Here is a 23,022-nt window from a genome sequence, read left to right as displayed (position 1 = left end):
TATTTTAAATTGGGTTTTTTTCCTATTATGTTTTTACTGCAATTTTACTTGTGTTAGCTGCCCTGAGCCTGGCTCTGGCCGGGGAGGGCAGGGTATAAATAACATTTATTATTATTTATTAACATTTATTATTATTTATTAGTGGGACGCAGGTGGCGCTGTGGGTTAAAGCCTCAGCGCCTAGGGCTTGCCGATCGAAAGGTCGGCGGTTCGAATCCCTGCGGCGGGGTGCGCTCCCGCTGCTCGGTCCCAGCGCCTGCCAACCTAGCAGTTCGAAAGCACCTCCGGGTGCAAGTAGATAAATAGGGACCGCTTACCAGCGGGAAGGTAAACGGCGTTTCCGTGTGCGGCTCTGGCTCGCCAGAGCAGCGATGTCACGCTGGCCACGTGACCTGGAAGTGTCTCCGGACAGCGCTGGCCCCTGGCCTCTTAAGTGAGATGGGCGCACAACCCCAGAGTCTGTCAAGACTGGCCCGTATGGGCAGGGGTACCTTTACCTTTTTAATAATAATTTATTATTTATACCCCAACCATCTGGCTGAGTTTCCCCAGCCAGTCTGGGTGTTAAAAACAATACAGCATTAAATATTAAAAACTTCCCTAAACAGGGCTGCCTTCAGATGTCTTTTAAATATAGGATAGCTGCTTATTTCCTTCACATCTGAAGGGAGGGTGTTCCACAGGGCGGGTGCCACCACCGAGAAGGCCCTATGCCTGGTTCCCTGTATCCTCATTCTCACAATGAGGGAACCGCCAGAAGGCCATCGGTGCTGGATCTCAGTGTCCGGGCTGAACGATGGGGGTGGAGACGCTCCTTCAGGTCTACTGGGCCGAGGCCGTTTAGGGCTTTCAAGGTCAACACCAACACTTGTGCTCGGAAACGTACTGGGAGCCAATGCAGATCTCTCAAGACTGGTGTCATGTGGTCCCGGCGGCCACTCCCAGTCACCAGTCTAGCTGCTGCATTCTGGATTAATTGTAGTTTCCGGGTCACCTTCAAAGGTAGCCCCACGTAGAGCACATTGCAGTAGTCCAAGCGGGAGATAACTAGAGCATGCACCACTCTGGCGAGACAGTCTGCAGGCAGGTTGTGTCTCTACCTGCGTACCAAATGGAGGTGGTAGACAGCCGCCCCGGACACAGAATTAACCTGTGCCTCCATGGACAGCTGTGAGTCCAAAATGACTCCCAGGCTGCACACCTGGTCCTTCAGGGGCACAGTTACCCCATTCAGGACCAGGGAATCCTCCACACCCACCCGCCCCCTGTCCCCCCAAAACAGTACTTCTGTCTTGTCGGGATTCAACCTCAATCTGTTAGCCGCCATCCATCCTGCAACCACCTCCAGACACTCACACAGGACCTTCACCGCCGTCACTGGTTCTGATTTAAAGGAGAGGTAGAGCTGGGTATCATCCGCATACTGATGAACACCCAGCCCAAACCTCCTGATGATCTCTCCCAGCGGCTGCATGTAGATATTAAAAAGCATGGGGGAGAGGACGGAACCCTGAGGCACCCCACAAGTGAGAGCCCAGGGGTCTGAACATTGGGGCAGGGGATTCCCCGCTCCCTCCTTGCCACTCCCCACGCTGCCCTGACCGTTTGTCGGGGATCTTGAAGTCGCGGTAGAACTGCTCCGCTCGCTTGTGGTTCCCCTCTAGGATGAGGTTGTAGACGGTGTCGTGGAGGGACTCGTCCAGGTAGGGCTTGTCAAAGTCGGCCTGGAGGCGCCGCTGGCTGCGGAGGAGCTTGATCTGGTCTTCAGTGGCCTGGGAAGGGAAGGCGAGAAGAGAGAGGGAGACTTAGAGGACGCTGCAGGCGGATAGACAAAGGGACATCCAGGGCTTTTTCTGTTTGGGGGCTGCATTCCCTTCAGGGGCGACAGGAGAGAGCCAGCAGTCAATCACACAAAGCAAGTGGAATCAACTCTATTAGGATCTTGAGTGCCAAGGCTAAGGAGCACAGGAACTCATCTCTGGTGGGTCTTGGTCCCCATGAAGCAGTTGCTGAGACTGAAGGTCCCCGGTTCCCCACAGCTGCCTAAGTCCCCTCCACTCCAGGGTTTTCTCCAGACAATATGAGACTGTGCCTGCATACAGACAACCTCTCCTCCGCCCTTTTCATTCATTCATTCATTCATTCATTCATTCATTCATTGAATTTATATACCCAGAGGCCTCAGGGCAGTTCACAGAAAATATAACAATATATAAAATCAAAATAAAAACAGTAACTCAATGACCCCCCCCCCTCAAAAATGAGCCACATTTTAAAAGGGTACAGTGGTACCTCGGGTTACATATGCTTCAGGTTACAGACTCCGTTAACCTAGAAATAGTACCTCGGGTTAAGAACTTTGCTTCAGGATGAGAACAGAAATTGTGCAGCGGCAGCAGGAGGCCCCATTAGCTAAAGTGGTGCTTCAGGTTAAGAACAGTTTCAGATTAACAACGGACATGCGGAACGAATTAAGTTCTTAACCTGAGGTACCACTGTATAGGATATCTTTCAGGTCAACCAAAGGCCTGCTTAAAAAGGAACATTTTTGCCTGGTGCCTAAAGTTGTATCATGAAGGCGCCAGGCGAACATCCCTGGGGAGGGCATTCCACAGATGGGGAGCCACTGCAGAGAAGGCCCTGTTCTCCACCCTCCAAACCTCTCTAGAAGGGCCTCAGAAGGTGATCTCAGGGTCCAGGTAGGTTCATATGCAGAGAGGCGGTCTTTGAGGTACTGTGGTCCTGAGCTGTTTAAGGCTTCACAGGTCAAAACCAGCACTTTGAATTGGGCCCGGAAACAAACTGGTAGCCAGTGCAGTCAGACCAGGATCGGTGTAAGATGCTCTGGTGAGAAACCTGGCCGCTGAATTCTGTACTAGCACTTTTCATGCCTCTTTCAGCTCTGGGAGACCAGCAGGGAGGGGAGCTTGTCACAGCAGGAGGGGGAGACACCTGTGTCGGACTCATCTCTGCCTCTTGGCCTTCTTCTTCTCCTGCTTCATCTTTTTTTTTTTTTTTTAAATAATTTTTATTAACTGGCCAATCACATCAAATTAAATCACATCACATAATTTCCGAATTACAAAGCCAAATTTTAAATTTTGTTGGGGGGACCCATACTTCAAGATCCGAAGGGGGATTCTGATCATCTTCTTGCTACTGCGTTAATGTCCAAATAGGGTTCATAATATATTTTCTCTTTTTTCTTTATGATCTCTTCTGATAGTCTCCTTAAGCCGATAAACACCAATATAATATTCCTGTGTGAATTTTCCGTTCTTCCAATCCTCAAATCCAGATGGTTTCCATATATCATCTCCTTCATAGATAACATCGCTCTTTCCATCAAGTTTTACGAAGCTGTCGCTCTTAAGTCCCACTGAGGAGTTTAATCCGCAATATATAAACAGCTTTGTTTCTCTCTTTCTCCTCCCAGACTCAAGACCTCCGACAGAGCTTCCCAAAATGGCGACGGCATTTTTAACTGCGTCATTCCAAAGCTCTTATACCTTCCAGACTCGTCTTGAAACATGCTTTGGTTCAAAAGTTTATCTCCACACAGCCTTAAATCCACAACTTAAGTCCTTAAAATGACATTTCTGACTCAGGGGAGGGGCTTCTTGTTTAATCGCATAGAAAAATAAAGGAAAGTTTTCCCCCCTCCCCCATCAGTCATTTGCCGTACCGTATCTTGACGTATCTTCTCATATTTTATTCTTGTCTTGTTTTATCAGAGATCTCTTCTGTCGGCAGTCTTTACTCCCCCTCCTTCCTTGAAGTATGTGCAATTCGCCTCGTCCAAATTGTTTCTTTTGAAGTTCTTGCAGCTAGTGGCACGAATCAGGGACGGCGTCCAGGAGTGCCGAAATCCCACAGGAGGGCTTTGTGCCTAGTGCCCCCATCCCCACAAATTCGGGGGTGGTATAGGGCACAGCAGGCAAGGGCCGTCCCCCCCACAATCCTGGGGGGGGGGTTAAGGAGGCTAATTACCCCCATCATAGCCTCCAAATTACCTCGTGTGGGTCGGAGAGATGTTATTGTCAGCCATCTTCCAATGCGCCCCCTAGTGGCCCCCGGATTCTCCTGCTTCATCTTCTGCTCCTGATTCTGGACTTCTCTCTGCCACAGACTCTCCCAGCTCACAAAGCTCTGTTGCCTCCCCAGCTTCTGACACCCCCTCTTCCCCGTCTTCTCCCTCTGACCGCTCACGGTCGTCACCTCAGCACTCCCCGGGTTCTGAGCCTTCTTCCTTTGGGTGTTCCCCAGCTAGCTCCTCCCACCATTCCTCTGCGTCCCACGACAAGGGATCTGGCCCCCACTCACTGCTCAATTTCCAGGGGTTTCCCTGGAGTCAAGTTTGAGAACTGCTGACCTACTTTGGTAGGTAGGTACCTACCAAAGAAGAATAGTTAACACAGATAATGGACTATGCTGAAATGGCAAAAATGACCAGGAAGATCAGAAACCAAGAAGATGATAAATTTCATAAGGAATGGGGAAAATTTAGAAGTTACTTAAAAGAACACTGTAAACAATTAAAAATATTGGCAGGATTATATGAACAAACACCGCTCTAAAGATAACACGCTGATATGTTTAGACTAAGCTTGTAAGGTGACTTGATATTATACCATAATAGTACTATAAAAGAAGTAATTACAGCGATAAACGATATGCAGTGTAAATAAGAACTTAAATGCCTCAAAGGTGGCGAGTGCAGGTGGAGGGGAGCCAAACGGATGTGGTACTTCATCCTTTTTTCTTTCTTACCCTTTCCCTTTACTCTCTTTGGTTTTGGGGGTTAAGTGTGTGTACTTTATTGTTTGTTTGTTTGTAAATATGCTTAAATAAAACATTACATTTTAAAAAAAACCACAACATTGGCAGGATTTTAAAAACACTTGCAATGTAACAAGAACTATGGTAAGAATTGAGTGTTAAGGAAATATAGTGGTGCCCCGCAAGACGAACGCCTCACAAGACAGAAAACCCGCTAGACAAAAGGGTTTTCCGTTTTGGAGGTGCTTCACAAAACGAATTTCCTATGGGCTTGCTTCGCAAGACGAAAATGTCTTGCGAGTTCCTGCGGGTTTTTTTTTCCTTCCCCCCCCCTTTTTCTAAGCCGCTAAGCCGCTTATCTGCTTATCCGCTAAGCCGCTAAAAGTCGCTAATAGCGCTAATCCACTAAGCCGTCAATGGGCTTGCTTCGCAAGACGAAAAAACCGCTAGACGAAGAGACTCGCGGAACGGATTAATTTCGTCTTGCGAGGCACCACTGTATGGAGAACATTATATGACGCAGTTGGAAAAGAATAACTATGGAACCCATGGAGGGGTGAAATCAAGGGATTCAGAGAATCCTATGTCTATATGACTATGATCTACATGTGATTCTAATTGTTAAATGTAAAACTGAATTTAAAAAAATTGTTTCTGAAAAAGAGAACTGCTGGCCAAGAGTTCATGCACAGGGTAATTTGGGCAGGGGACCCAGGACCAAAATGTTCCAAGGAGATGGAGAGACTCCCTTATGAGGAAAGAAATGACTGTCTTTTCAGTTTAGGGCAGGGTTTCCCACACTTGGGTCTCCAGCTGATTTTGGACTACAACTCCCATGATCAGCGGTCAGGGATGCTGGGAGCTGTAGTCCAAAAAGAGTTGGAGACCCAAGTGTGGAAAGCCCTGGTTTAGAGAAAAGGAGAGTAAGGGGACATTTGTGAATTGTGCATGGCATGGAGGGAGCGCAAAGAGGAAAGCTTTTCTCCCTCTGCCTTGACAGCAGAACTCACGAAGCTGAGTGCTGGAAGATTCAGGGTGGATAAAAGAAAGTATTTATTCATGCAGTGCAGAGTTAGACAGGAGGCAGGGTGGCCACTGAGTCAGGTAGCTTTAAAAGAGGACTGGACAAATTCAGGAAAAAGAAGAGGAAAAGCATTTGACTGTGTCGACCACAGCAAACTATGACAAGTTCTTAAAGAGATGGGAGTGCCTGATCACCTCATCTGTCTCCTGAGAAATCTCTATGTGGGACAAGAAGCTACAGTTAGAACTGGATATGGAACAACTGATTGGTTCAAAATTGGGAAAGGAGTACGATAAGGCCCCTGCTTATTTAACTTATATGCAGAATTCATCATGCGAAAGGCTGGGCTGGATGAATCCCAAGCCAGAATTAAGATCGCCGGAAGAAATATCAACAACCTCAGATATGCGGATGACACAACCCTGATGGCAGAAAGTGAGGAGGAATTAAAGAACCTTTTAATGAGGGTGAAAGAGGAAAGCGCAAAATATGGTCTGAAGCTCAACATCAAAAAAACGAAGATCATGGCCACTGGTTCCATCACCTCCTGGCAAATAGAAGGAGAAGAAATGGAGGCAGTGAGAGATTTTACTTTCTTAGGCTCCATGATCACTGCAGATGGTGACAGTCACGAAATTAAAAGATGCCTGCTTCTTGGGAGAAAAGCAATGACAAACCTAGACAGCATCTTAAAAAGCAGAGACATCACCTTGCCAACAAAGGTCCGTATAGTTAAAGCCATGGTTTTCCTAGTCATATGTATGGAAGTGAGAGCTGAAGCATAAAGAAGGCTGGTCGCCGAAGAATTGATGCTTTTGAATTCTGGTGCTGGAGGAGACTCTTGAGAGTCCCATGGACTGCAAGAAGATCAAACCTCTCCATTCTGAAGGAAATCAGCCCTGAGTGCTCGCTGGAAGGACAGATCCTGAAGCTGAGGCTCCAAGATTTTGGCCACCTCAGGAGAAGGTGGAAAAAGACCCTGATGCTGGGAAAGATGGAGGGCACAAGGAGAAGGGGATGACAGAGGACAAGATGGTTGGACAGTGTTCTCAAAGCTGCCAGCATGAGTTTGACCAAACTGCGGGAGGCAGTGGAAGACAGGAGTGCCTGGCGAGCTCTGGTCCATGGGGTCACGAAGAGTTGGACATGACTAAACGACTAAATAACAACAACAACAATTGATGGCTACTAGCCAGGATGGTTGTGCTCGAGCTCTTGTGCTCAGATCCTGCTAGCTGGTTTCCCACAGGCGATCTGGTCAGCTCCTATGAAAACAGGATGCTGGGCAGGACATGGGCCACTGGCTTGAGCCAGCAGCTTCTTCTGATGGTCATGGCACACAAGAGATGCTTCCTCACGCACTCACCTTGGCCGCAAACTCGTTCTTGGCTTTGTAGTACTCATCCACTGCGTTCTGCAAACTGGCCACCCGCCCGTCGATCTGCTGTGGAAGAAAAAAGAACCCCTTGTGCGTTTTAATACAGGCAAAGAAAAATGGCCCACGTCTGGTCTGGGATATACAGCAGTTAGGATAGGAACAATAATGGAACCTGTTGCTTCCTTGATGGAGATTGGACCTGTATGAATAATCTGCCTTTTCCCTGCAATCTCAGAGTTCTGGAGACTGAAAGATTTATGTAGGACAGTTCTGCGCAGAGAAACGAGTCCTGCGACCCGAGTCAACTGCGTGCAAGCTTCCTTAATCGGCATACATTTCCCTGTTTTATTCTTTTCCACATGGGTGACCACTGGCTTAAATTCAACACCGACTTCCCTCCCTGAATCCCACTCTGCCCGTTGCTCACAGCAGCCTTATTATGGGCCAGAAAGTTGGAATGCATGGGGCAGCGTTTTCGGCTTCCAAAACAAAAGCCGAAAGGTTCTCAGGTTGCACATTTCTGCACAGTTTACTGAGCCCACCAGGCTTGCGCCACACAAATGTGAGGCAGACGCTGCCCCAACTATATATCCTGCCGCAACCTCCTAAATCTAGATTTGCCATCCTCCCTGGACACCCTTTTCTCCTCGCCAGTCTCCAGGGAGCTCCTTACCTTATCGCTGGCATAGCTGGCACGCACGTGGAAGTTGCCCAACTCCTGGTGGTCGTCGTCTTGGTTGTAGAGGTCTTTGAGCGTATCTAGCTCTTGGTATTTGCAGAACTGGGGACAAGCAAGCCAAGGGTTAAATATCTATCTATCTATCTACCTACCTACCTACCTATCTATCTATCTATCTATCTAAGTCCTATACCGGCCTTCATCCGAGAGTCACAGGGCGGTTTACAATACAGTGGTACCTCGGGTTACATACGCTTCAGGTTACAGACACTTCAGGTTACAGACTCCGCTAACCTAGAAATAGTACCTCGGGTTAAGAACTTTGCTTCAGAATGATAACAGAAATCGTGCTCCGGCGGTGCAGAGGCAGCGGGAGGCCCCATTAGCTAAAGTGGTGCTTCAGGTTAAGAACAGTTTCAGGTTAAGAACAGACCTCCAGAACGAATTAAGTTCTTAACCCGAGGTACCACTGTACAGTGATAGCTCTGGATGCGAACAGGATCCGTTCTGGAGCCCCATTCGCATCCTGAAGCGTACTCCACCCGCATCTGCACGTCTGTGGGTCATGATTCGCCACTTCTGCGCGTGACGTCATTTTGAGCGTCTGCGCATGCGGTGAAACCCTGAAGTAACACGTTCCGCTACTTCCGGGTCGCTGTGGAGCCTAACCTGAAAACACTCAACCTGAAGCACATTTAACCCGAGATATGACTGTATAAAAAACACACAAATGCACAACAGAAACACGCACTGTTTAAAAGGCAATGGGTATGTGAATCCAGGGCCCACCTCGCAGGCTTGGTAGGGAGATGCAATGAGAAACAATCTGAGTAACACAGAGCAAGGTGGCAATTGAGGGGAAGAGACCATCCTTCCGGGTGCAAGTGCTCCGAATTCAATTCCTAGGCTCTCCAGCATCTTCACTTCAAGCAACCACTTCAAAAAAACTGTAACTTTGGGTGTGTTTTTTTTAAAAAAACCAATTCATTTGACTTTTAATTAGCAAACCGCCTTTCTATACTATTTTACAGAAGGCAGTTTACAGCAACAAAATATACAACAAAGAACTCACACCTTATAGGTGTTGGGAAATTCCATTCCACCTTTAGTTACAGACATGCAACTGTTGCATGTCACATGTCTGTTTACTTTCCAGCACAGTCTGCTGGGAACTTCCGTTTGTGTATAGCCTTTGCTTTAGACATTCTTTCGCCGAGAAGGAAAAGCGAGAGACGACATGTTTCTTTGTCCTGATTTATGATTAATAAATCCGTAGTTGTAGTATGCTTCCACAAGCCTCACGCCTATTCTGTCTGCACACTTTGCTCTGCTGATATAGCCTGCCCTGACTGTGAAGCATGGGTCACTGATTTACGTCGGAGCAGAGGTCGGTGGGTCTTCGCAGCGGGACGGCTGGAAGGAGACGACCCAGCTCAGGCTAGCCAGGTGGCCTTGCGACCCTCTGCATGCCGACAATAATCATGTGATCCAATACAACAGGTCGTAATAAAACACAAGTTTAAAATGGAACGACTTATATCAAGTATAGTAATATTCAATAATCTATTAGAATAGAATAGTACACAATAAAATTAACTCTCAAAACATCAGCAAAAAATAATTAAACAGAAATTCACTCTTAACCATTACAATGCATAATTACTAAACTATGATCAATGAAAATAACTGCAAGTTGCAATGCATAAAATACCATATTGGCCTGAATATAAGCCACACTTTTTTTCCAAATTCCGTCTGTGAAAAGTTAAAGTGCGGCTGAAATTCGCGACTTTACAGAAACGGGCTTTTACGATATCGCTGCTGAAACAGACATATGGTAAAATGGAACGGTTGTGAGTTCCTGCAGAATTTTAAAAAAGCAGCTTATATTTGGGTATTGTCTTTTTTTCTCTCCCGAATTTTAAAGGTGTGGCATATATTCGGGTGTGGCTTATATTCAGGCCACTGCGGTACCACAACACATACAAAACCATGTAAAGGGATCAAATTGAGAAACCAACACACACAATTTATAAAATTATTATTTTTTAAACCCCTGAACTTCTCGTCTTCCTTCCCAGCTGTTCCAACACGGTATCTCTTATCGTTGTCATGACTTACTGTTACAATTTTCACTCATCAATTATCATCGTCATCAACAATTTACACCCCAATTTTCATTATGAAAATATATATGTGGGTCGAGATTTGTAAACTGCCTTGCCGTTGAAGCCTGAAGTTGTCCGGCAAGGACGAGAAAAAACACTACAATATTAAAACGACAAACTCTCTGAAAATCAAAGTAGCTCTGCATGTTTTTTCCTGCTATCATCATCCTCAACATTAAGACGACCCATAATATTTTTATTATGTTTTTAGGTATGCTTTAAGCTGCCTAGGGTGGCTTGGGAACCGCAGCCAGATGGGTGGAGTATAAATAATAAATCATTATTATTACTAACCTCTTCCTAGATTTGCAACCTGACAGGGGTGGCCAGCGTATCCGGCCCCTCACAGGCTTCTTCCGGCCCTCATGTTTAAATGCAGAGCCTGGGGGTTGAATCCTGCACTGTCAATTCCTGCAAATTCCGTGCTCTGCCCCTGACCTGCGGCCCCGATCCTTCTCGGCTTCCAGACCTCTCCCTTTCCTTAGTCTTGCAGCAGGACCTGGGATGTGTTTCGCAGCCAAATTCAGCCCTCCAGGCACACCTGCAAATGCATCCGCATGCCACCGCCCCCTTCAACAGGTGTGCCTCCAAACCTCACCTGGCGATAAAGGCTCAAAGCCACCGGCTGGTTCTGCAGAGTCATGAAGAAGGCGCCGCGGTTCAGCTCATTCTTCAGGTGCAAGACAACCGTGTAAACTGGGAATGAAAAAGAGAGAGGCTGGTTAGATGGAGAGCAATGAGCCCTGAAGCAAAGACCCCCTTGAGCGATATTATACCCAATTCACAGAACCTAACCAAGGGACTCTCTGCGCACGCCAACAGCTTCTAGGAGTCACAGGTGCAGGATGAGGACCAAAGCTGGACAAACCTTTGAAGGTCACCTGGAAACTGCAACTAATCCAGAATGTGGCAGCTAGACTGGGGACTGGGAGTGGCCGCCAAGACCATATAACACTGATCCTGAAAGACCTACATTGGCTCCCAGTATGTTTCCGAGCACAATTCAAAGTGTTGGTGCTGACCTTTAAAGCCCTTTAAAGCCCAGTATACCTGAAGGAGGGTCTCCACCCCCATCGTTCAGCCCAGACGCTGAGGTCCTCCTCCGAGGGCCTTCTGGCGGTTCCCTCCCTGCGAGAAGCCAAGCTACAGGGAACCAGGCAGAGGGCCTTCTTGGTAGTGGCGCCCGCCCCTGTGGAACGCCCTCCCAGCAGATGTCAAGGAAATAAACAACTATCTGACTTTTAGAAGACATCTGAAGGCAGCCCTGTTTAGGGAAGTTTTAAATGTTTGATGTTTTATTGTGTTTTTAATATTCTGTTGGGAGCTGCTCAGAGTGGCTGGGGAGGTCCGGCCAGATGGGCAGGGTATAATATGTTGTTGTTGTTGTTGCTGTTGCTGTTATTGTTAATTAGCCTGGAAGGAGCACAAAGTGTCCCCTGCCACAGGTACAGTGGTACCTCAGGTTACAGATGCTTCAGGTTACAGACTCCGCTAACCCAGAAATAGTACCTCGGGTTAAGAACTTTACTGCAGGATGAGAACAGAAATCGCATGGCGGCAGCAGGAGGCCCCATTAGAAGAAGAAGAAGAAGAAGAAGAAGAAGAAGAAGAAGAGTTTGGATTTGATATCCCGCCTTTCACTCCCTTTAAGGAGTCTCAAAGCGGCTAACATTCCCCTTTCCCTTCCTCCCCCACAACAAACACTCTATGAGGTTAGTGGCGCTGAGAGACTTCAAGGAAGTGTGACTGGCCCAAGGTCACCCAGCAGCTGCAGGTGGAGCAGCGGAGACTCGAACCCGGTTCCCCAGATTACGAGACTACCGCTCTTAACCACTACACCACACTGGCTCTCCAGTGGTAGCTAAAGTGGTACCTCAGGTTAAGAACAGTTTCAGGTTAATAACGGACCACCAGAATGAATTAAGTTCTTAACCCAAGGTACTACTACTACTACTAATAATAATAATAATAAAATTAATTTATACCCCGCCCTCCCCAGCCAAGACCAGGTTCAGGGCGGCTAACAACTGATATAAAAACCAACTGATTGAAATACAACTTCAAAACAAGATTAAAATACAACATTAAAACATTAAAATGCAGCCTCATTTCAATGGAAACTCAAATCAAAAACTTTTTTGGGGATGAAAACATCAGGTGCAGGGGTGCCACTGTACTGCCCCTCGCAGGGAGGCAGGGAGGCAGGCAAGACAGGGAAAGTGCGTCTCTGCTTTACCCAAGTCGGTGTCTCCGCTCTCGATGGCCTTGCTAAGCGCCAGTTGGCTCCTCTTCATCTTCAGCAGCAGAGGAACCTGCTTCCCAGACCGGGGCTCGTACTCCAGCAGCTGCAAGCAAACACAATGGCACCGCGGGGTCAACGGGCGTTGCACTGCATTGCAATATTATTTCATAGACTTCGTAGAATCACAGAATCATAGGAAGGTACCCCGCCCAGGGTCATCCAGTAGAGCCCCAGGAAATGCAGGGATCTCAGCTAAAGGCAACTAACATTTGGGGGACCAGAATGGCTACTAGTAGTTGCAAAAGGCAGGAATGGCGTTGAGGCAGCCAGCCCCACCTGCCAGTGTGCCGTGGAGGTTAAAGGTAAAGGGACCCCTGACCATTAGGTCCAGTTGCGGATTACTCTGGGGTTGTGGCACTCATCTTGCTTTACTGGCCGAGGGAGCCGGCGTACAGCTTCTGGGTCATGTGGCCAGCATGACTAAGCCGCTTCTGGCGAACCAGAGCAGTGCACGGAAACGCCGTTTACCTTCCCGCCGGAGTGGTACCTATTTATCTACTTGCACTTTGACGTGCTTTCGAACTGCTTGGTTGGCAGGAGCAGGGACCGAGCAATGGGAGCTCACCCCGTTGAGGGGATTCGAACCGCCGACCTTCTGATCAGCAAGTCCTAGGCTCTGTGGTTTAACCCACAGAACCACCCATGTCCCTGCCGTGGAGGTTAGAGTATCGGACTAGGACCCGAGAAAGAGCCAGGTTCACATCCTCGCTCAGCCATGAAGTTCACTGGGTGGCCTTGAGCCTCTCAGCCTAACCAACCCCACAGGGAACTGGATTTGATTTTCTACGCATGTGTAAAGCTAAGGCGAAGGAATGAATCTACATAATAAGCCTGTAAGTACATGAGGAGAGCCAGCGGGATCAGGTCAATGGGCCACCTAGTCCAGCATCCTATTCTCACAGGGGCTGAACGGTTGTCTGTGGGAAACCAGCAAGCAGGATCCGAGCCATTGCTGTCAACTTTTCCCTTTTCTTGCGAGGAATCCTATTTGGAATAAGGGAATTTCCCTTTAAAAAAAGGGAAACGTTGACAGCTATGATCCGAGCACAAAAGCAACTCTCACAAAAGCAATGCAGCAGCTAGACTGGTGACTGGGAGCGGCCGCCGAGACAATATAACCCTGGTCCTGAAAGACCTACATTGGCTCCCAGTACGTTTCCGAACACAAGTCAAAGTTTTGGTGCTGACCTTTAAAGCCCTAAACGGCCCCCGCCCAGTATACCTGAAGGAGTGTCTCCACCCCCATTGTTCTGCCCAAACACTGAGGTCCAGCTCTGAGGACCTTCTGGCGGTTCCCTCCCTCTGAGAAGTGAGGTTACAGAGAACCAGGCAGAGGGCCTTCTCAGTAGTGGCGCCTGCCCTGTGGAACATCCTGCGATCAGATTTCAAGGAGATAAACAACTATCTGACTTTTAGAAGACATCTGAAGACAGCCCTGTTTAGGGAAGTTTTTAATGTCTGATCTTTTGTCATGTTTTTAATATTCTGTTGGGAGCTGCCCAGAGTGGCTGGGGAAACCCAGCCAGATGGGTGGAGTATAAATAATAAATTATTATTATTATATATCCCTTCCTGCTGTTTCCAGAAACTGGTATTAGGCAGACAGCAGCCAAGGTGCCTAACAGCCGCCTAATTTATAGGCCCGCAGACTCCACTTTTGTGGGTTTCTCGGGGGCGTCTGTCATTCTGACCAGGGAAAACTGTCTTGAACATGTTACAGGGAGGTAGCCGTGTTGGTCTGCCGTAGTTGTAATTTTCTGAGAATCCTCCAGAAAAATAATCTCTCAAAGGACCTGTTGATGGCATTTTACCATTGTAGTGTGGAGAGTATATTAACTTATGGTCTGTGTGTGTGGTTTGGGAGCTGCACGGTCAGGGGAAAAACAATGCTGTCCAGGGTTGTAAAGACTGTAGAGAGAATAATTGGGTGCACTCTTCCCACCTTGGACCAAATCTGCGCTTCCAGGTGCCATAAGAAAGCTGCAGAGACAGTGCAGGATAGTGCACACCCCAGAAATGATCTCTTTCAGCTTCTGCCTTCTGGAAGAAGGTACAGGGTTATAAAGACTAGGACTAGCCGCCTGAGAAACAGTTTCTATCCAAATGCGTTTTTGGTTTTAAACGCAGTGTAAGGTAGTCTCTGTGGGAGTATATTGTATTCAATTATGGAGTATCAGAGTTTTTAGGGGCTAAACAGGCTGGGATAACTGGGATAGCAGGCTTGTGGGTTTTTGAATCTCTGATGTAGATTTTTTCAATTTTGTTGTTCTGTATGGGGCAATGAAAGGGACGCGGGTGGCACTGTGGGTTAAACCACCGAGCCTAGGGCTTGCCGATCAGAAGGTCGGCGGTTCGAATCCCCGCGACGGAATGAGCTCCCGTTGCTCGGTCCCTGCTCCTGCAAACCTAGCAGTTTGAAAGCATGTCAAAGTGCAAGTAGATCAATAGGTACCGCTCCGGCGGGAAGGTAAACGGCATTTCCGTGCCCTGCTCTGGTTCACCAGAAGCGGCTTAGTCATGCTGGCCACTTGACCCGGAAGCTGGACGCCAGCTCCCTCGGCCAATAAAGCGAGATGAGCGCCGCAACCCCAGAGTCGGTCACGACTGGACCTAATGGTCAGGGGTCCCTTTACCTTTTTATGGGACAATGACAATAAAGATTTTGTATCGTAAAATTAAAAAATTCCTTCCCAGTAGCACCTTAGAGACCAAATAAGTTTGTTATTGGTATGAGCTTTCGTGTGCATGCACACTTCTTCAGAGACCACTGTGATTTCTTGAACATCACAGTGGTGTGGCTGTTGAGAGAGATCCAAGATGCTGAGATTCCTGTATTGTGGGGGGTGGGACTAGATTACTCGCCGGGGGTCCCTTCCAACTGTACAGTTCTGTGAATGCCAAGAGACGAATGCTAAGAGAGCAGATCTTACAAATCCAACACTGGCCTCTCACTCGGTTCCTATCCCACAATGCACCACGGTTTACCAAGGTGTAGCTGAGCCTCAGTAAAGCAAGGAAAGGAGGGTTAAAGGTAAAGGTAAAGGTACCCCTGCCCGTACGGGCCAGTCTTGACAGACTCTGGGGTTGTGCGCCCATCTCACTTAAGAGGCCAGGGGCCAGCGCTGTCCGGAGACACTTCCGGGTCACGTGGCCAGCGTGACATCGCTGCTCTGGCGAGCCAGAGCCGCACACGGAAACGCCGTTTGCCTTCCCGCTGGTAAGCGGTCCCTATTTATCTACTTGCACCCGGAGGTGCTTTTGAACTGCTAGGTTGGCAGGTGCTGGGACCGAGTAGCGGGAGCGCACCCCGCCGCAGGGATTCGAACTGCCGACCTTTCGATCGGCAAGTCCTAGGCGCTGAGGCTTCATATAATCAGTCATCAGTTATCAATATATTCACATATGCACACATATAATCAGGGCTTACAATGATTTTTATACAGTGGTGCCCTGCAAGACGAATGCCTCGCAAGACAGAAAACCCGCTAGACGAAAGGGTTTTCCGTTTTGGAGGTGCTTCGCGAAACGAATTTCCTATGGGCTTGTTTCGCAAGACAAAAATGTCTTGCGAGTTCCTGCGGGTTTTTTCCCCTCCCCCCCCTTTTTCTAAGCCGCTAAGCCGCTTATCAGCTGATCCGCTAAGCCACTAAGCCGCTTATCAGCTGATCCGCTAAGCCACTAAGCCGCTTATCAGCTGATCCGCTAAGCCGCTAAGCTGCTAATGGGCTTGCTTCGCAAGACGAAAAAACCGCAAGACGAAGAGACTCGTGGAACGGATTCTTTTCGTCTTGCGAGGCACCACTGTAATCCATTTGAATCAAAAAAAGCCTTTTGCCTAGGCTAACTGCAAAACTGCTTGAAACCGCAAGTCAGAAACCGACCTTTCCCCCAGTGCATTTTACACCCTAGAGAAAGAGGAAGCCATAAATCAGAAGATGCTGGTACAAATCTCCCCCTCCGCTCCAGACTAATTCTGTACACAAAACAGGAAGGGCTGACCACAATACTCCCTACATGAACAGATGCACAGGGGAGTTAGCGCCAGGAGATCCCCTCCTCTTTACCCTGTTCCATCCAGGTCAGACAGTACAGACAAGAAAGCAGAAGTTGGGAGTGAACTCTGTGCACGGCCAGGAGCATGGCAGAAAGCACGCTAATTGGTTATTTTTTGCTGCCGTTCGTGATTGTCTCATGATTGTCTCATGATCTGTGATGCGCACAGGTATTTACCCTCAGAACCTGAATGCTTCGGGGTCCCAGTCTTTTGGAAAGGATTCCAACTGGGTCCATTATTGCTCAGCAATAAACCTCACCTTCATTTTCTCCAAGTTGCTGCATCTGTCTGTCCTTTATTTCATTTTAAGTGGGTACCATTAAAAATTTTACTTGCTTCATCAGGACTCACCCAACCTCACCCAGCCCACCTGCTCTCGTACCTTAATGGCCAGCTCTGCCCGGCCGCATTCGTACGCCCGGGCAGCGATCTCCGAGTACGAGATGCCCGGGGTATCGCCCAACTTCTGGTTGATGGCCTGAGCTACTTCCTCATCAGATTTGTCTTTCTGCTGTACCTGGGAATTTGGAAAACACACAGTGTATTATTATTATTATCATTATTATTATTATTATTGTGACGGATGGGCTACAATAACGCTAGAAACAGTTTTAAAGCAACACGAAGTCTCAGAAAGAAGGGGGAAATATACATCCCAAGTGTCAGAAGTCTGGAAAAAGAGCTGCGTCGTCAGTATTCTCCAAATGTTGCAGTGAAAGTTGTTGGGAAAACGCCCTGGGGGTGACCACATGGAATCCCCCAGAACTCTGAGCATCCTCCAGTATGTGCAGCTCAGGAGAAGGCATGCTCCCCTCTTCTCCAGCGCACTCAGCGACATAAACCAGCTGGTATTATGCACACTAATCTTCTAGCAAAACGCAGCAAGAAGAGCGAGACATCGTAGATAATAACAATAATAATAATAATTTATTATTTATACCCCGCCCATCTGGCTGGGCTTCCCCAGCCACTCTGGGCGGCTTCCAACAGAATATTAAAATACAATAATCTATTAAACATTGAAAGCTTCCCTAAACAGGGCTGCTTTCAGATGTCTTCCAAAAGTCTGGTAGTTGTTTTTCTCTTTGACATCTGGTGGGAGGGCGTTCCACAGGGTGTTCCGGTTTTCGAACGTTTTTCGGAAGCCGAACGTCTGAACCGGCTGTTGGCTATTGTTTCCGGGGCACCTGCACCAATCAGAAGCTGTGCCTTGGTTTTCAAACATTTCGGAAGTCAAACGGACTTCCGGAACGAATTAAGTTTGGCGCTTTTGTTTTTGCTATTTCTTTTGCGTTTTTGTTTTTGAGTCTTTTTCGGTTAATTTGTTTTTGTGACTGTGTGGAACCCAGTTCAGCTACTGATTGATTGAATGTGTGACTGCGAAAATGGATAAAAGCCCCCCATCAATGACTATCATCAGTGCAGGTAAGAAACAAATATAATTTTAATTTTTATCATCTACAATACTGTCTTCTTTATTTTATAGTACAGTACATTGATTATTGCTTAAATTTTATGGATCAATGGTCTTGTTAGATAGTGAAATTCATGTTAAATTGCTGTTTTAGGGGTTGTTTTTAAAAGTCTGGAACGGATTAATCCATTTTGCATTACTTTTTATGGGAAAGCGCGCCTTGGTTTTGGAACGTTTTGGTTTTGGAATGGGTCTTCCAAAACGGATTAGTTTTGAGAACCAAGGTACCACTGTACCTTGGTTCTCAAACAGAATCTGTTCTGGAAGTCCGTTCGACTTCTGAAAACATTCGGAAGCCAAGGCACGGCTTCCGATTGGCTGCAGGAGCTACCTGCACTAAATCGGAAGCTGCTGCATTGGACATTTGGCTTCCAAAAAAGTTTGCAAACTGGAAAACACTCACTTCCGGGTTTGCGGCATTTGGGAGCCAAAACATTTGAGTCGCAAGGTGTTCAAGAACCAAGGTACGACTGTATGTGGAAATTGTTCAGTTTGGTTTTGTATTTTTGTGTTTACTTTTGTGGCTACTTTTGTGATGTTGTAGTGATGTATTTTTTCATGATGTGTTCCGCCTTGAGCATGGCTTGAACTGTGGAAAGGCGGCATACAGATAAAATTATGCAGGTTTGTATGTATTTGAGACGCTGCTGGAAGATTTCAGGCTTCAGCAGATGGTGGCGGCGGAGGGAACCCGGCGTTCCGGATTCCGGGTGAAACGTTCTTACCTTGTAGCAGGCCCAGTGTGCCAAGATGCGACTGATCCCCTGGAACTCGGAGAGACGCAGGTACTCGCAGATCTTGATAGCGATGGGGTAAAGTCTCCGCAGAACCAGCCTTAGGGTGCAAAAGATAGGAGAACTAGTCATGCCTCTGTATTCCTTATTCCTTATGGAGGAGAGTTCTGTCCATGAGCCAGAATAAAGCCTCCATCGTCAGGAGTAGTATACATTTGGCCCCAAGATATTCTCCATCTTTGACCGCTAAGGGAAGCAGCTCCTGCCTATCACGCCCTGATTTTGGGCAGGGAACACCTTTATCCATTATTCCCAAACCGCCCTGGTTGAAGAAACTGAGCAAATAAACAAACATACCCACCCTACTTTTGAATAAGCAACAACCAGCTTGGCAAAGAGCAGGACTTGAACCCAGAACCACGGCTAGATTTTCCATGCACTGGATCGCAGACGCCTCCCTTGCTCTTCGGGCTCCATCTCGGACCTACACACCCAGAATTGTGTCCACAACTCCGTGTTTGTTCTGTTGGCCTAACTTGTGTTGTTTTATTTGGGTCAAAGAGAAGCATCCTAGAATCTTCCTCTTCTCCCACCTAGTTCCCCTCCCAAATAGGCTAAGAGATGCAGCTCAGCCGAGCAAGGAAGCCATCTTTACCTGTCCAGCAAAACTTCCGTGGTGACCTGTGTGTATCTGCAGCAGCCGTCAAGGAAAACGCCCTTGTGCATGCGCCAACCGCAACAAAATTTGCAGTTTAGAATTACAGAATTGTAGGATTGTAAAGGACCATCAGGGACGCGGGTGGCGCTGTGGGTCAAACCACAGAGCCTAGGACTTGCTGATCGGAAGGTCCGCGGTTCGAATCCCCGCGACAGGGTGAGCTCCCGTTGCTCGGTCCCTGCTCCTGCCAACCTAGCAGTTCGAAAGCACATCAAAGTGCAAGTAGATAAATAGGTACCACTCCGGCGGGAAGGTAAACGGCATTTCCGTGCGCTGCTCTGGTTCGCCAGAAGTGGCTTAGTCATGCTGCCCACATGCCCCGGAAGCTATACGCCGGCACCCTCGGCCAATAAAGCGAGATGAGCGCCGCAACCCCAGAGTCGGCCATGACTGGACCTAATGGTCAGGGGTCCCTTTACCTTTAAGGAACCATCAAGGGCCATCTAGTCCAACCCTCTGCGATGCGGGAACCTCTTGCCTAACGCAGGACTCGAACCCACAACCCTGAGATTAAGAGTCTCATGTTCTCCCCGCTGAGCTGACGTTGTAGATTTGCCTTCTTCCGATATATGCAATGTGCTCCCAACCCCCCAACCCCATTTTACAGCTGTGTGATTTGTGTTCACCTTGCATTGTGACAGCCATTGGCTACAAACAATAAAACTGATTGACTGATACCGACTGAGCTACTATTGTTCTCTAGGATACTGGTCAAAGCTGAGGGGGATCCCGATCTGGTAATCCCGGATGGCGTTGAGCACCCGCAGATCCCTGCAGGTCTCCACAAAACGCTCGGGCGGGAACTTGTCAATGAAGCATTTCCCAAAGGAGGCCGCCTGGAGGCATGGGGCAGGAGAGAGAGAGAGAAAGGGTTAAATATATAATTTATAATTTAATGCTGTATTGTTTTTAACACTCGATTGGGAGTGGCCCAGAGTGCCTGGGGAAACTCAGCCAGATGGGCGGGGTATGAATAATAAATTTATTATTATTATTATTATTATTATTATTATTATTATTATTATTATTACCACCATCATCATCCTGGGGACAGTCTACGGGATATCTAACAATCCGGGATAGCAGCGGGAAATGGCACTGGAATAAGGGAATTTCCCGCAAAAAAAGGGAAGGTTGACAGCTATGGTCTTGGCTGGGGAGGGCAGGGTATAAATAAATTTTATTATTATTATAATTATTATTATTACTATTATTATTATTAATTCACTCACTCACTCACTCACTCACACACAGAGCCTTCTGTGGGCAGAAAGGCAAGGGGTGTTTTTTTTAGTAGCTCAGGTGTGCTTAACCTCTTACAGCACGCAGCTCAGGAATTGGCCACTCCCAATCTGCCACACCTGAGCTCTCTTTGCAAGGGGGCCGTGCCCACCCCCAAAACAAGCAGCGGGTTCTGCCCCTTCAATACTCACCCGAAGGAGAGATTTCTGGATCTCGGGCTCGTGCTCATAGCTGGCCGCCCTGATGCATTGTTCCACGGCCTCCGGGAGCAGATTCTGGTCCTTGATCTCCCGCAGGTACTCGTCGGCCTTCTGGCTCTCTTTCTGAGGAGGGTGAGAGAAACAGGAAGCTTTAAAGCCCTTGCAGGCTGTGGGTACCAGATCTCTTGAAGAGTGCCTCCTTCGCCCATGATCATTGTTTAATAAACTTATATGCCACCCATCCTGCCGATGGTGACCGGAACGGCAAGCTTAGCAGTAATAAAGCAACAGGATTGAAACTACTACCATTTTGGGAAATGATATATAATCAATTAAATGTTTGAAATAACTTTTTCTAAAAAAAACTCCCGAAGCCTTTCTTTTAGGAATTTTAGGTGCCGAAATCCCAATGGGCAGCGCTTTTTTTTCTGAGGGGATGCAGGGCTACGCACACCACTAAACATTTTGTGAAACTTTGTAGTTTTGTAGTTTTTACTGTATTTATTTTTCCTGATTTGAACTATAAAATGGTGATTTTCTTGAGTCAAAGTTAGACTCTCTTGCTTGGGCTTGAACCCACAACCCTGAGATTAAGCGTCTCATGCTAGGAAGATGCAAGTGATATATAAATGTAATAAATGAAATGAAATTCTTCAGGTTATGCACAGAGTTACACCTGAGGCTGCCAGCTGGTCCTGGCTGTTCTTGGCAAACAGAAACTAACAAGAAGGCTTAGAGTCACAAGAGTCTGTTTACATTCCAGAGACAGTCCAGGCTGGGAAATGGGAGACGGGATGTGACGTTAGTGGTTTCCTGTTCCTTTGTTGTTCAGTTGCTCTCTGCTCTCACAGAGAGAGGATCTATTTTTCTTTGCTCTCTGCGTAGCTTAGAAATAAAGCATAGCATGTAGCCATAAATCTCATCACTTCCGCGTGCTGTTTTGGATTCTCTGCTGAATGGGATGTGCCTGGAGCCTCATCAAAGGCTCAGGTCGTTAATTATCGTCGGAGGCGATTCCGGAGGCTCGGCCAGAGGAAAATGAGCTTTATCAGCTTGGCCGAGCGCAGATTCCAACAGTTCTTCCAGCCAGTCGGTCCTACACCAAAGTGGTGTCTGTTACGATATGACTACTATGCAACCGCAAACAAGTAGCTCGATGTTTACATCACATGATGTGGCTAGTCCTGGGAAAGGATATTCCAGGCAGTTCACAGGATTCAGAGCTTTGTTTCGTGTGTAATATGAGACCTTCCTGTTGCGTATGTGAAGGAAGTCTTTGTCACTTGCTCGGAGAGAAGTCAGAGTGATTGGACATTTTTTTTGTACAGCTGAACAGTCAGAAATAAACGAGATGTAAATAGACTTTCTGACTATCTTCTTTTCTCTTGCTGGTATGCAAGGAGGGAAGGGGGTGTGCATTTTCCACGCTGGGAAATGTCGCCTATCACGATCTCCCTGGACTTGCGGGGATGCCAGCCAGGGCAGATCACCGGTAAACAAGCCCCGGGAACCCAAGAGATGGGCCAGCCTCTGCCGAGGGGGCTAGTTTTCCAACAGTGTCCCCACCCGCCAAGCGTCCCTCACCTCATACTCCTTCTGAGCTTCCAGCAGCAATGCTCCTGGTGCCATGGATGCAATCTTGAAGACTTCCTGGCTGGCCTCTGAAACGGAAGCAAGAAGTGAGAATCTTGGCCAAGATGCTCAAACTGGGCGAGGGGTCCTGAAACAAACAACCCAGGCTCCCCTTTTCAAACAGGGGGCGGCAGGTTTCTAGTCCTCTCTGCTTGCCCAGTACTGCAGGGGAGACTCACCTGGGATCTCGTGGAGGAATTCGTGGGTGGAACGGGAGAAGATCCTCACGCCATCGAGCTCCGGCACGAGGTACGAATCCTCATCCAGAGGGTACCTGCGGTCAGCATTAAGGAATCCAAGGAGGACGCAGGGGGACGTTGGATGGGGAACAGCTCCTGGACTCCAACCCCCAGCAGCCAAGATGGCCAGGGATGCTCGGAGTCGAGCCACAGCACATCCCCCCATCCCTCGTCTAAACAACCAGCAGAACAAAACGGTGTAAATGAAATTCACTGCATGTATGACGATAAAGGAAAATATTATGAAAATGGTATATAGATGGTATATCACTCCCGTAAAATTAGCAAAAATGTATAAGACATGTAACAAATGTTGGAAGTGTAAGGATAGGGAAGGTACATTTTATCATATGTGGTGGGAGTGTAAGAAAGTAAAAGGCTTCTGGGAAATGATATATA

At 47.6% G+C, this 23,022-nt stretch overlaps 1 protein-coding gene and 1 long non-coding RNA gene across 2 annotated transcripts in view; one reads left to right on the top strand and one right to left on the bottom strand.

The window, feature by feature from the left end:
* LOC307224469 overlaps positions 1-23,022 on the top strand; it is a 251,115-nt gene that overhangs the window by 209,607 nt on the left and 18,486 nt on the right. The window lies entirely within an intron of this gene.
* VPS16 (VPS16 core subunit of CORVET and HOPS complexes) overlaps positions 1-23,022 on the bottom strand; it is a 42,432-nt gene that overhangs the window by 5,165 nt on the left and 14,245 nt on the right. Inside the window, exons 10-21 of the mRNA XM_079990796.1 lie at positions 22,564-22,658; positions 22,337-22,413; positions 20,744-20,875; positions 20,019-20,146; positions 19,248-19,283; positions 18,584-18,692; positions 16,767-16,901; positions 12,265-12,373; positions 10,627-10,724; positions 7,855-7,962; positions 7,170-7,247; positions 1,603-1,772 (exon numbers count right to left, since the gene is read on the bottom strand). Coding sequence (XP_079846922.1) covers positions 1,603-1,772; positions 7,170-7,247; positions 7,855-7,962; positions 10,627-10,724; positions 12,265-12,373; positions 16,767-16,901; positions 18,584-18,692; positions 19,248-19,283; positions 20,019-20,146; positions 20,744-20,875; positions 22,337-22,413; positions 22,564-22,658 — 1,275 coding nt within the window. The remainder of the gene's footprint in view (positions 1-1,602; positions 1,773-7,169; positions 7,248-7,854; positions 7,963-10,626; positions 10,725-12,264; positions 12,374-16,766; positions 16,902-18,583; positions 18,693-19,247; positions 19,284-20,018; positions 20,147-20,743; positions 20,876-22,336; positions 22,414-22,563; positions 22,659-23,022) is intronic.

The sequence above is a fragment of the Podarcis cretensis genome (assembly GCF_951804945.1).
Source record: "Podarcis cretensis genome assembly, chromosome: 9".
Classification (NCBI taxonomy): domain Eukaryota; kingdom Metazoa; phylum Chordata; class Lepidosauria; order Squamata; family Lacertidae; genus Podarcis; species Podarcis cretensis.
The sequence above is the reverse complement of the archived record's forward strand: the minus strand, read 5'-3'. Positions and strand labels throughout refer to the sequence as shown.